The 14,637-nt window shown below is 31.5% G+C and overlaps 1 protein-coding gene across 10 annotated transcripts in view; it reads right to left on the reverse strand.

Annotated features, from left to right (window-relative positions):
* Positions 1-950: 950 nt before the first annotated feature.
* Positions 951-14,637, reverse strand: part of Ppp1r12a (protein phosphatase 1 regulatory subunit 12A) — a 132,675-nt gene continuing 118,988 nt past the window's right edge. For 4 of the 10 annotated variants that reach the window (XM_076854903.1, XM_076854908.1, XM_076854909.1 and 1 more), the window contains 4 exons: positions 13,274-13,378; positions 8,934-8,981; positions 5,909-5,959; positions 4,942-5,111 (listed from right to left, as the gene is read on the reverse strand). In XM_076854903.1, coding sequence (XP_076711018.1) covers positions 4,977-5,111; positions 5,909-5,959; positions 8,934-8,981; positions 13,274-13,378 — 339 coding nt within the window. In that variant the 3' untranslated portion in view covers positions 4,942-4,976. Of the gene's footprint in view, positions 3,151-4,941; positions 5,112-5,908; positions 5,960-6,704; positions 6,736-8,933; positions 8,982-13,273; positions 13,379-14,637 lie in introns of those variants that run through there. The other 6 variants (XM_076854911.1, XM_076854907.1, XM_076854902.1 and 3 more) reach the window with 3 other exon arrangements.

A 14,637-nucleotide genomic window follows, 5' to 3' on the forward strand; every position in this document is an offset into this window, starting at 1 on the left:
TATAATGATAGAAGTAAAGTCTACAAAGCTATTTATGCCCTATGGAAAATATGGTCCTGGTTTAGAGAAGAATTTGGCTTACTGGATATTTTTCTTCTTGTGCTGGCATTGGGAATTATGACTATCTCAGATAAGCCAGGAAGGACTAAGGGGTAATAAACTTTTAGGCAATGAATAAAGTAGCCTAAAACTACTTTACTTTTTCAAATGAACTCTCGGTGATAGTTTTACAGCTACTTTTCAAGCTTTTGCACATGACAAGTTTTTTTGAGGGGAAAACAAGTTACAATAACATCAACAATTCTGTAAGCATAAATAGGCAAAAGTACTAAAGTAGAAAGAAAATAATTCAATGATTTAGTTAAATACAGTCTTATTACAAGTCTTGTATCAGAATGCCAATACCAAAAATCAAAGTTTTAACTTTAGACTGTTAATAGATTGAACCTTGGACAAATCTAAGTTGAGGAATGATCTAATATTAAAAAAGTAAAATTTTTATTTCAATGGAATATTATCTTCATATGTACTACAAATCCATGTTTGCAGCTAAGGGAAAAAAGCACAGGTTTAATTTTTAAAAACCACAAAATGTTTATGGAAATGAAATCTTGTGCTACAAAACAACTATTTTGAAACTCACTGTTACCATTACTTTTTACCCACTTATCATAAAAAAACTAGTTCTCAGATTCTGCATACAGACAGCTTTATGTAAAATATATAAACATTTGTCCAAATTGGTACACAGATTGCATAAATATGGCAATTAAGATTGCAATTACAGATGTGCAGGTACAATGCTGTGCAAATTATCACAATATTACAATTTCAAAAATTATTCAAATTGGTATCCAAGTAAAGCAATTAGTGAAAAAATACCCATGCAGAATTTAAATATCTTAGAACAAAATTTAAAATGTCTTCATTAAAAGTTCACACATTTAAAATAGTTTTATTCATTTTATTTGTATATGTCAAAATACATTTTTTATTTCCAAAATAGTGAGTTTTGCAACTAGTTTCATGCAGAAACAAGGTCTGCTCAATACTACCAATAAAATCAATATAGCACAGTAGCTGTTCAATTTTAGATACAAAGAATAAATAACCTAAATACAAAACACTAAAATATTAGAAACATGTATTTAATCATTCTTCACAGGCATCCAAACTTCACAAATATAAACCATAGCATGCCTAACTGTTGTGCAACCAGAACATGTTGCAGTCACTCAAACTGATCAATTACTGTATATTTTACCTCCACATTAGACCATGACCATGAAAATTCTCTATATTCAGACCCACCATTCATACAGTTCAAATATAACCAAAAATAAAATTCCACAACTATCCTTGTACCTTTAAAATCAAGAATCCTGAGCTTGGTAGTAAGAGCATAACCTTATATCTTCATAAAACCATCAAGAGAGAGGACTTGAAATCCTGCTTACCAAAATACCCTTCCCCAACCCCAAAGTAATCTAAAATAGGCAGTAGAACACAATGACCTTTTAAAATGAAGAGGTACAAATTCACATTTAATATAGTATACAATACACTCAATAATACAATCAGCTACAATAAGCTTTACAATGTACAATTTATTCAAATGGCTGAACTGTTCAGTGGTTAAAGAGACAGTTATGTGCCAGAAAGATGTAATATTTTTGCATGATTTAATGAAAATATAAAAGCTATTTGTCCAAATAAAAGCCATCTTCACTATGTAGTTGGTTTTGCTTTTTTTTTTCCCCTAGAAAAAGGCCACTGAAATGTATAAAATGGTCTGAACATGATGGTGGTATTAAAGTCAATGCCTCTTCACATGGCAAAAACAGTGCATTTAACATTAACTCACGGGTTAAGTCTACAAATGATTTCATAGCATTACTTTGGCTAGCACAACAGTTTTAGACAGCACTCAGATAAATATAGGTATGTGAAATGTGAAGCAATTATCTTATGCAATTTTAATTATAGTTGAATACTAGCAAATGAAAACTGAAAATAAAAGTAAAAGCACTTTACAGTAGAAAATTTCTGTAAAGATAGGGCTCCACATAATGTATAACTTTTAAAGTCTTTATATCACATTGTTAGCACATTTTGTTTTTAACACTATCATGGAGTAGCCTACTTTGCATTAACAGACATCTGAAATAAGAAAATAGTCAAGCATGCCATGTGGTGTTCTAAAAATCAAAACAATACACTTATTTATATTTACAGCATCACTCAGTACCTGCTAAAATGAATGTGAAGATTACAGAATCTAACATACTACAATAAAAAACAAAAACAAAAAGTGACCAATAGAAGGCAGAAAATAGAACTTAAAAGATCTAATCTCAACTGACTTAAAGCATTCATATAAGAAATAAATGCATATTGCACAAACAGTGAAAGCAAATGTTCCACCAAGCAATTCAGTTCCAGGTGGGAGACAACACATTAGCCTAACACATGACAATAATCTCAGAAGGGCAAATATTCTCTTCCATGAATAAGAAAGCTGGGAAAACATAGAAGACTCTGCCACATGAAGAGTTAGAAGGAAAAAATACAAACCCAAACTTAGAGTAAAGCAAAAAAATTAAATATTAAAAAACTGGAAACGTGGCACATGGAAAAATGTTGAATAACTGTCTTCTGTGAGAGCTGAAAGTTTTTGTTGACACAAAAGTATTTATGTACAACTAAGGCTTACTGGTTAAATATCTGAGGCATATCTGGCCTTGAACACTTTCCTTATATGCTGGAGCTGTAAACAAGTTTTCTCAGTCATTTAAAGAAAAAAAAAAAAAAAAATCCAAAAACCTCCAAAACTTCTCAGCAGCTGCATTAACATGAAACAATGGTCTTGATTAAAAAAAAAAAAAAAAAAACAAAAAAACCCAGAAACTTAAACAAAACAAAAATCCTAGATAAGAGGGCATTTGGCAGGATATCCAAAAATGACAGTCTCCAAAGGATTCTTCCCAGGCTTCCAGTGACTGCCAATTATGGTCCACTGGGTTATTAATATGTGCAATTCCTGCTGTGTTGTTTGTTTGTTTTCTATTTGGAAAGTTTGCTTATAACTCTGATCAAGGCCCCATTTTCATCCTTTAGTCTCTGGTTGTCTGCTTTTAGGTCTGGTAACATCTATGAGAGGAAAAACAGAAAGAAAAGTTTTACTTCAACAAAAAGATAAAAATCTTAATAATGTTATACCACAAACGCATGATATCAAGCTTTTGCCAGTTACATATATTTCTACATCTAAAACATATATAAAAAAAATCCTGATTTATGAAGCTAATTAGTTTAATAAATGATGGAATAAAAGATTTATTCTCTTATTCACAGAAATTTACTAAATTACTTGATTTTATGACTCACAAGCACACCATATTAGAGCAGCCAGAAGCCTGTTTTTGTTAGGATAGGCTCTTCAAGGGAGTTCCTTTCAACACCTAAACCAAAGCCTTTTGCTTTAAGCTAGACTTAAAATCATAATATTATTGTTCCACATGAAAACCAGCCTATCTAGTAAAGTGTTGAGGTAAGAATTAGACTTGTTTAACCACTGAGCCACATCCCCAGCCTTTTTAATATTTTATTTAGAGACAGGATCTCTCTGAGTTGTTTAGGGCCTAAGTTGTTGAGGTTTGATTTCACGCTTTCAACTCATAATCCTCTTGCATTAGCTGCTGGGATTACAGCCATGAGCTACCTCATGGGGCAAGCCTTGTTTGTTTTTTTTTTTGGTGCTGGGGATTGAACCCAGGGCCTTGTGCTTGCAAGACAAGCACTCTACCAACTGAGCTATAACTCCAATCCCAAGACTTGTTCTTAGTGTCTGATTAAAGACAGGTGTTCAATGAATGGCAACTATTATTAAAATTTAAAAAAATACATTATTTTTGTACCAAGGATTGAACCCAGGGACACTCAACCACTGAGTCATATCCCCCGTGCTTTTTATTTTGAAGCAGGGTCCTGCTAAGTTGCTTAGGGCCTTGATAAATTACTGCAGCTGGCTTTGAACTTGTGATTCTCCTGCTCCAGCCTCCTGAGTGGCTGGAATTATAGGCATGTGCTACTGTACATGGCTATTAAAACAATTTTTAAGTCCAAGTAGTAAATGCAGATCTTTGAAAACATTCACTCATAAAAAGTAACAAAGTGTTTGAAGCAAACAGAAAAACACACTCATATCTTTGAAACACAGCAATTTGATTTTCTGTAGTTTTACAAATTAAAGCAGGAGATAGAAATGTTATAGATTAAATTTTCTACAAAGAATAATTGAAATTATATGTCTGTAAAGTCAACTAGGAAATGGAATTAGCATATTTTGGATATTCTTTCCAAGATACTTAGTTCTCTTTCCTCAGTTTTCAAAGTGTACTAGATAGTCTAATTAGATAAAAATAAAGTTTCTACTTCTACCTTAGGCCAAGACTTTAGGAAGAATCTAATTTTATTGGAATCAATTAATTCTTGTGTTCAGAATGTTTAGATATATAGTAATATGAAGTTTACACCATTAAGATGTAAACAAAAAGGATTCTGACTGAAAATGACATTATTTTAAAAAACATGTAGGCTTAATCTTCAGATTCTCAAAATATATTAATCATATATAAAATGTTTTATTGTTTATATTCCATTTTCTTTCTAGTAGGACTATAAAAATTAGCTGTATTTTAAGATGTAAAATATTTTTTTAGACTAAAAAATGTGCATAAACTTTACAAAGTACCGAATTCTTGAATCTTCCCTTAGCTTTACTGTAGTTTATCAGCTGTAATATAAAATTAGTGATATTTTCTGACATTCTGAGAAGCCATGCATAATTAAACAGTTACATGATAAGCTCCAGACACAATGGCATTAATTTGTAAAAGTGAGCTCTTACAAAAACACGCTTACTAATATGAAAGCACCTGCCTGGCTCTACCAAGAAGAAATGATGAAACTATAAGTTAAAGGTTCACAGACTGAAGTTGCCTACAGAACCCTGAGCGCTTGGCTACCACTCTTGTCAAGGCCCTATTCTCAGTCAGCAGTCGCTCATTTAACTCTCTCAGAATTTGAATTTGCTTTATTTGGTGCAGATTCTGTAGAAATCAGAACATAAAGAAATAAGAATAAAAAATAAGAAAATGGAAAAGAATACATGAGCATAAAGAATAACAGATAATACAAGAAAAGTCTAAAACCAATATTTCAACAGATTTTAAAAGGTAAGAAATGTTTTCTGAAATTCCATGTCAAACTAAATGAATAAGCAAATAAAAACCAAAAGATTTCCTCCAGTGTTCAAAGTCATTTAATAATGGTCTAACAATAAACTAAACAATCCAATAAAACATTTAAATCTTGATATTCTAATTCTATGGGCATAATTTCCTATGCATTATTCATTAATTCATAACGTGATAATAGGTCAACATCTAGCTATGCTTTTATTTTTCCTCCTACAGAGTTCAATGTTCAAAATAAATAATTACTTCCATAGGTATTAAAATATGCTTCTACCTGCCCATCCCTTCTCATGTAATTTATTTTGAAGGAGAACATTCTGTCTTTTATTACCTCCCTCTACCATTTACTCTCCAAGAAACATATGGAAAAGTAAAGAACTAACAAACCCCACATATTACAGTTAATATCATCCATTTAAAAAAAAAACACCTAAATATCAAAAGTGCTATACAAATTGATTTTTTAAATGATTTAGGTTTTAAATCCTCCTCTAGCTCACTAATACCAGAATTTAGGAAAACAGAAGCACATGGTATAGATAATTCACAAATTGGGTTAATCAGTTTTGAGAACAATTACAGTATCTATAATAGTATAATATTAAAATTCAAAAGAGCACTATCTCTAATAAGTAGTGTGGTTTACTTACTTTGAGTTCTTCTTCCATTTCAGATATTCTTCTTTCTAGAGCTCTTCGTTCCTAGATCAATTTAAGGTACCAATATTAATTATGTAATTATTATATCCTTGAGTTTTCTTCTATAGTGTGAAATAGTGATACTTTAAAATTAAAGATAAAAATCAGGAGCAGTGTAAAAAGAGATGTGATGCCAGTGATGTGTGAAGAGCATCCCAAAATTTGAGAGAAATAAATTTGAAGACATTTATTTTTTCAATACTTTTTATAAGCTCTTTCTCTCTCTCTCTTTTTTTTAAAGCTTTGACTTTCTGGTAAGATGATACATAAGGTGTCCAAACTATTTTTTTTAGTTAACATAAAACTTAGGGATAGAATAAGCCAACACTCAAAACCTGTATATGAAAAAAAAAAAATTCCCAAACAGAAAACAAAATAAAAACACACAAAGATGCAATTTTACTAGTGATAGAAGCAGAAAAGCGAGAAGCAAACATGCCTAAAATATGTGTATTTCATAATTTCAAAAGGATCTAAGAGATCTCCAAACATGTTTACTATTCATTATTTATCCAATTGACTTTACATATAGGTTGATACTGTGGTAGCATTAATGCGGTGAATCTAATGGAGAAGCAACTGCAGCAATCTATTTTAAACTTGTTTCATAGAGTGACAGGCAAAGCCAACATACAATATATTATTGCAGTGTACTGTTTTATTCTCCCTTAAATGATAAGCATTCTAGGGTGTTATGCAAAAAGCAAGCAGCAGTAATTGACGAGCTGTAAAACTGGTTAGGTCATACCGCCCAGAAGATACTGACTCTTGCCGGTCACCTTTCAGATATAAACCATTTACATTTAGTTTAATCACACTGAAAACTCTTTCCAAGACATTCTTTCCAAGATTAATAATTTGATATTTAGTAATGCAGAACATTTACTGTAAATGTCAATGTTTTTAGGATATGTGACTTAAAAAATAATAGAATCTCACTCCTACTTAAAAGTACTGTTATTCTAATATTTACATGCTTAAACATCACAGACAAAAATGTTATTTTCTACATATTTCTTTCTCCTAGATAATATAGCCAGGACAAATACACATAAACCGCTGTACTTCTCCAAGTACTATTTGTATTGTATCTTATTTGATCTTCATAATTTTGTGAAATAGATTACCTTCTGACAGGTAATCTCCCCATGAGCCTCAATTTTATTATGTGTCTTAAAGATTTTAACTTAGTGGTAGAGCAAAAAAAGAACATTACACCTAATTGACTGATCCTGTTGGCTCAATGAAATTCACAATCATAAAACTGCAGGCAATATATTTTTGTTGGACAAACATATTAAAACAAAAGTAAATTGCTTAATCTTAAGCCTGTCTGACTTAGAGAATGCCAAATAAATGTCAGCAGTTACAATCATGATAAATATCTATTAAATTAAGAAAGGATTAACTACTTTATCTGCATTTGACAAGCAGAAAAAAAAGGTCAGTGAGAATGTCAGATCACAAGCATAATCACAAGGGTAGGTATACCAAAATATTAACTCTCTCTGATAAGATTATGGATGATTTTTATATTTTCTTCTTTTGCTAAAATTTTGTAATAAGCACATTACTTTCATAAAAAATTAAATATTCTTAAAAATGTGACTGTCTCAAATATAAATACATATTTTGGTTAAGTATATTTTGGTTAAGTATATTTTGTTACATATCTTTCATTTCAACCATTAGTATATGATTAATAGAGAAATGATTTTATTATTTCCGTGTATCTTTGAAACAAATTCAATGAGATATATTATAAAAATAATGTATGGTATATAAACAATATATAATAATTTAATAAGTGATTCTGTTTTAAACAAGTATTAATTATACCAATTAAAAAATGACTCATTACACTTATTTTTAAACCTTGCTCTAATAATAATAAAAAGAAAGTTATTGCAAAGTACAATTTAGTAAAGGCCACATTTAACAAACTGTATTTGTTCGTTTGTTTATTTTACTTTTGGGTGAAAAAGGCAAATTGGTTATTTTTTAAAAATGAAAGAAAAATGTGATATCAATTCTGATTATTCTTTGGCCTAAAGAGCAATGCTACCAAGACGCAATTTCTTCTTTAAAACCCCACAAGTGTAGGCACTACTCACTTGCACTACAGATACTCTTTAAGAACTTTTCCTTTAGCTTTTGGATCATGTATAAATTTTCAACTGCTCAGATTAAACTTGTAGATTTACTTCTATGGCCATTTCCAGACTACTGAGCAATATTAAGTGGAGTGTATTTAAATGAATATATCACAGCCAATAAAAAAAAATTGTAGAAAGGCATAAAAAGCCTAAGAATCTTCTTGAAATCAATATTTTCTTGTTTAAAATAGGTTAAGATAAATATTTAAACTCAAAATTAAAATAGCATTAAGTTTCAAAAGAATGTGAAAATTTGATGACTCCAGACTTAAAAAATTTTATTGCAAGAATGAAGTATTTGGGCTGGGGCTGTAGCTCACAGGCAGAGCGCTTGCCTAGCATGCATGAGGCAAGGGGTTTGATCCTCAGCAGCAAATAAAAATAAAAAAATAAAATAAAGGTATTCTGTCCATCTACAACTGCCAAAAAAAAAAAAAAAAGTTAAAAAAATGAAATATTTTAATTTAAAAAATTGGAAACAAATATATGATTAAAATGTATGTATATACATGAAGCAGTATACATTATATACATAAAGATAAGTAGCATTTTTAAAATATCAGATTTCACTATCACAATGTATAGATTTGGTACTGGGGAAAGAATGTTTTAAAAATAATTCATTAAGAGAATAATGTGGTACACTAAATTTTAATTAACGCCATTTCATACTAGAGGCCCCACAGCTATATATTTATTCAGGTAATATTAATTTAAGCTAGCTAAAACTATCCATAAAACAAAACAAAAAACCCTAACACTGCTTATACAAAACAGTAAAGAAGGAAAATAATTTCTTAGTCAATGAGATAGACACTTACCCTTTTTTCCATTTCCAATAGTGACCTATCAGCAAATCTTTCTTGTCTCTGCAACAAAGCAAGCAGTTAGATTATAAAGGGGTTGTAAGTGCAATTAAGATGGGGAGGCACAGTAACCCTCCTTTAAGTATTTAAAGAAATTACAATATTTAGGTGGTGTAACATGCAGATGTGAGTGCAGAAAACAAGATTTGTATTGAAAACCATAAAGAATAAAAGAATAAAAAGTAATGAAATCATTTCCTTGGCTCTAATTTTATGGCCTACATAATTTTCCATATTTTTCATAGTTTAGTTGGGGCTAAAGATTGGTGAGTATTGTAGAATAAAAATGAAACCATCTTAGTTTTCCCTCAGATGCTCAAATTCTCTTCTTTCTTGCACCATTAGCATTGACTAATCTGAATGGCCAGATTCTAGAACCTTGAATGAAATATTACCCAACGAGTAGGCACTATATACATGCAGCCAGGCCAGTAAACTTGTCTTTCTGTCCTCCTCATATGTATCGTAGTCTTGCTCACTCCTTCTATTTTTCTTTTCCAAACATGCTCCAGAACTGGTAAAAGGGTTCATAAATTTTCACTTGTAAAAAATTTTAGCTATATAGACTTTCTTCTGAGGAGGTCAGGTCTCTTGTTTTTTCACGTTGATGTACTATGCAACCAGCCCAAAGCTGATTAAATCCTGAGATGTGAGCTTGGTTGTAGGGGTATATAAAGGACCTTCGGATTTTAAGTCATATGCTGCACCCTGTATTCAAGAGCTCTAATCTGGATAATGAGCACAGGCTCAGTTAAAAGCAAGCGGAATCTAAGATCATATTTACTTTGACCTCTACACAGACCCTTGGGACTCCTAGTCAATTTGCTGAAATAAATTCAACAAATAGCTCATTAATCAAAAGACAATTTTCTGAAAATCCAGTTTTATTAATTTAGCAAAAATGTTTCTGGACAACTTTAACAAGAATGGTCTCTTATGGCTACTGAACACAAATGTACTTTAAAGACAGCTTATCATTAATTAAGCACAAATTTTCACTGTTTACTATGGTAATTTTATATTTTTCTCTTTCTATTTTCCGTTTATTGCCATATTGGGGATTGAACCCAGGGCTTCTCACTGAGCCACATTCCTAGCCCTAATGTGGTAATTAAAAAAAAAAAAAAAAAAAAAAATACGCCTTTTTTTTTTTTTGCTATGCCTTTCTGCATTCATGTTTTAATATCTTTAGAACCTGGTAACAGTTACTTTTTAAATCTTCTTTCAGAATTTCTTATTTATCGTTATAGTACAAAAATTTAAAGAACTCATCATGCATAATCCCACATATCTTTACTTTTGTCTGTTATTTTAAATGGTTTTATATTTTTGCACTTACTCTTTTTGGAAAAGCAAAAATTGATATATTGTTTCTTTTTTTAGAAATTCAATCCATAATTTCAAATATGAGTAGAACTATTTCAGCTAATTCTAATTTTTGGCAGTTTTTAATTTAAAATGTTTATTTGCTAGAAATATACAACAAAAGGTTGATATGCCGCATACATGAGATCTACAAATAAATCATAAAATACTTAAGACTGAAACAATTTAAAATTAGATGAAAAAGATCAGAAATAGCATTATGCCACTGTATGTAAATTTATAATTTTAGATGAAAAATGGCATTTCAATGATTTTAAAAATTAAAAAAAAAAAAGGCATTTCACTGGGAATCTTTTTTCCCCAAATGGGAACACTGTAGTATTTTGTGATTTGTTTGCCAATTTCATAGATTAAAAAAAAAAAAAAAAAAAAACAGGCGCGGTAGTGTATGCCTATGATCCCAGCAGCTCGGGAAGCTGAGGCATGAGGATTGCGAGTTCAAAGCCAGCCTCAGCAAAATTGAGGTGCTAGGCAACTCAGTGAGACCCTGTCTCTTAAATAAAATAACAAAATAGGGCTGGGGTTGTGGCTCAGTGGTTGAGTGCCCCTAAGTTCAATCCCCAGTCCCACCCCCCCAAAAAAAAGATTTAGTTAACATTTTTATTTAGTTACTGCTTTTAGTTACACATGCTAGTTCTAGCTTTTAAAATCCCAATTAGTAATCTGGTGAACTTGTCATTTGGCATGTATACAGCCAACTGGTTTTGATAAATTGGCCTATTTATTTCCATTGGAGACTGTACAGGGTAGACAATGCCCATTTAGGGCAGGATTTAAGAATTCTGGGCTTCTTGCTAAATGCTATCAAACAGACCTAAATTTCAAGATTTTTTTTTTTTTTTTAAATTGTGGTGCCAGGGATTGAACCCAGGACTTCAAGCATACTAAGGATTCTTTTTTTGGTAAATATTGGTGCATGTTAATTATACAGAATAGCTGGGTTTTATTGTGGCATATTCATTAATGTACATAACAAAATTAAATCAACTTCAACCCCCTTCCCTAATAAACTAACACTCTTCCTTCATTTTCATGAGATCCCCTTTTTCCCTTTGGTTTCTACATATGTGAGAAAATGACAGTTGTTTTTCTGAGTTTTGCTTATTCTGCTTAACACAATGCTCTCCGGTTTCATCCACTTTTCTGCAAATGACAATTTCATTCTTCTTTATAGCTGAATAAAAAACTCCGTTGATTTATTAACATTATTTAACATGTATATACTTTATCCATTTACCTGTTAAGAGATATCCAAGCTGGTTCCATAACTTGGTAATTGTGAACTGGGCTGCCATAAACATGGAATGCATATGTCTCTAAGATATCCTGACTTCAATTTAATCCTTTCAGATAAACAGCAAGGAATGGTATAGCTGGATCATATGGTAGTTCCATTTTCAGTTTTTTTCGAGGAACCTCCATACTTATTTCCATAATGCTAGTTTACTAATTTACATTTCCACTGCTAGTATATAAAGGTCCCCCTAAGGATTAATTCTAAGCAGGATGATAGTTCCCTGGGAAACATTCCATTTGACTATCAAACTGCTACTGCTATGTATATTTATGAATAGTCATGAAAAGAATAATAAAACATATCAGGTGGAAGAATTCCTGGTAGACTTCAATTCTCAGGACAAATGTTCTAAAGTTGGACAAAAATGTTCACTTCAATGCTTAACAGTTTAACTTTGATGAAGTTCAGTTTATCCTTCTCATTATTAAGTTAGTATACTAGGCATGATATTCAATGCAAAAGTTGTTTTACTTTAAACCCAGTGACTTGTTTCTCTGGCTTTAGAAGAATCAGACATTTGTACCTAAACAACATGCTGTAGCTTTCCTATTTTTTGGTGCTAGCAATTGAATCCAGGGCCTCATGAATGCTAAGCACACGTTCTACCACTGAGCAGCACCTCCAGCCTAGAGGTGTTAAACTGTATGACATTTCAAGTTATTATGACAACTTACTATGAAATGTGTTCTTGTTCTTACTTTTTTGTGCATCCTCGTATTAAACCCCAATTAACTGAAAGAATCTGAGGAATCTTTTTAACCTCATGAGCATGACCCCTGAATTTTAGCATAGCATTCATTGTGCATAAACAATTGCTTTACAACACAACAGTGGTTAAAAAATAAAAAAAAGGACCTAGTAACAAGTATAAGTCAAACACAGAGACTAAATTTTTAGAAATTAAGAAAAATGTCGATATAAAAGACTGACCAAAAAGAAGTATTCTGTCCACTGGTAGATCAGTGCTATTTAGATCACTGCTTTCAAGATGAATTCTAAATGCAGAAATATGCTTATGCTATAAAGTAACATGCTAAAATTAAGCAAATGTATGTTCTTCAAAATTATAGAACTCTTAGTCTTTAACATACAAATAGATCCTGTCTAATCTCCAAGATATAAAATATGTAGCATTTCTAAGGTTATTTGAACACAATTTTTTTTTCTTGTTTTGGGAAAGGAAGGGGCTGAGGAGGAGATAGGTCTATTACTATATACTGTAACTATTAATATATACCACAGAAAAGAAATTGGAAAACAATTTGAGTTTTGCTTAGCTATCTCAACTGCAGTGTCCAAAATTGTCTGTCTTCTCTAGGCTGTTACACAGAAGGGAAGTTACAAAAGAAGTTAAAATGATCTAGCACTATTACCTCTAGTCACTTTTACTTGAATAAACAGAAATATTCATAAAAATTTTTATGAAGAAATTTTGAGGAATGGGGGTATAAGCTGGTGTAGAATACTTGCCTAGCATTTACACAGTCCAGAGACTGGTCAACAACAACAACAACAACAAAAAGGCTATAGGATGATTCTGTAGAGATGACAGAGATATACCAGGGAAAATTTCAATGTGATTTGAGAATAACAAAGAGAAAAGGGTACAAACCTGGGTGGCCTTTTCCAACTGCAATTTAAGATCTGTTAATTCCATATTTGTATCATGTAGCTGTGCCTTCAACTTTTCATTTTCAGCTAAAATTTGTTCATAAAGCTATAAAAATAGGGGAGAACAAATTATTTTTCTGTTCTTATGTGTTTTCTGCCTTTTCAAAATAAAAATCTCTCATTTTCTTACGCCAACAGTTCTGTCACCCCTTCCTCCCAAACACACACAAATTAAGAACCCATGAAGGCCATGAAGGCTTTCCAATATTTTTAGCATACAGATAACTTTAAAATGGTCTATAATAAAACAATGGTTTCAGCCTATACATCAACATTTAATTATTTCAATGTATCATGTATCCTTGTACCACAATGTCTATATGCTTACAGTTCACTTCATCGGACATTTTCTCTCCCATTTTTGCTCATTAACAACTAATCAACCTTCTTTTCTTACCTGAAGCCTCATTTTCTTAGAAAACCCATTCATATATCCCATCACTTTCATTTGTTATACACTTTTATAATTTTTTTTTGTACCAGGAATTGAACTCTGGGGCACTCAACTACTGAGCCACCTCCCAGCTCTACTTCGTATCTTATTTAGAGACAGGGTCTCACTGAATTGCTTAGTGCCTTGCCTTGCTGAGGCTGGCTTCAAACTCACCATCTTCCTATCTCAGCCTCCTGAACTGCTGGGATTACAGGCATAAGCCAATTGTTTCTGTTGTTCAGGGTGACTGGTCCAATTTTTAAATTATAATTCATTTGTAAGATGTTTGTCTCTCCTATATGGAATATGCCCATAAGAGCAATACATTATCTCCATCTTCATTGCTCATTTATAGATCTAACCAGTTAGCATAATTTGAGTATTCAATTATTTATTAAATAAATGCCTGAATCAAACTCATAATGGGAAACAACTTCCTCCCTTGCTACACTTGCTCATTTGCCTTACAAATTAAATACATAATTCAAAGAGTTGCCAGATAATAGGAAAATGTACAAATACCACAAGACCCTTCCTTCTCTATAAACTTCATAAGGTTTATTCCAAGCTCATAATGTGAATAATAATACTTGAAACCATAGGTTGCTGAGGTTTTAGGATTTATTTATCAATTAATCCTTAGTCCTTAATAACACCTGATCTATCACAAGTTTCTAGTTACTAAGAAAAACTATATTCTCTTTAAAAAAGCCATATTTTTCTGTATGGCTGCTTTCTGCTAACAAATCAATAAACAAAGTGTGTGAACATATACCATATGTATACTTTAACTACCGAATACCCCTTTCTAGCTCAATCACAGTAATGGCTTGAGACACTTAAATGTAAAATAAAGTACTGGGTATTTATCT

This window comes from Callospermophilus lateralis, chromosome 4 (assembly GCF_048772815.1).
Source record: "Callospermophilus lateralis isolate mCalLat2 chromosome 4, mCalLat2.hap1, whole genome shotgun sequence".
Taxonomy (NCBI): domain Eukaryota; kingdom Metazoa; phylum Chordata; class Mammalia; order Rodentia; family Sciuridae; genus Callospermophilus; species Callospermophilus lateralis.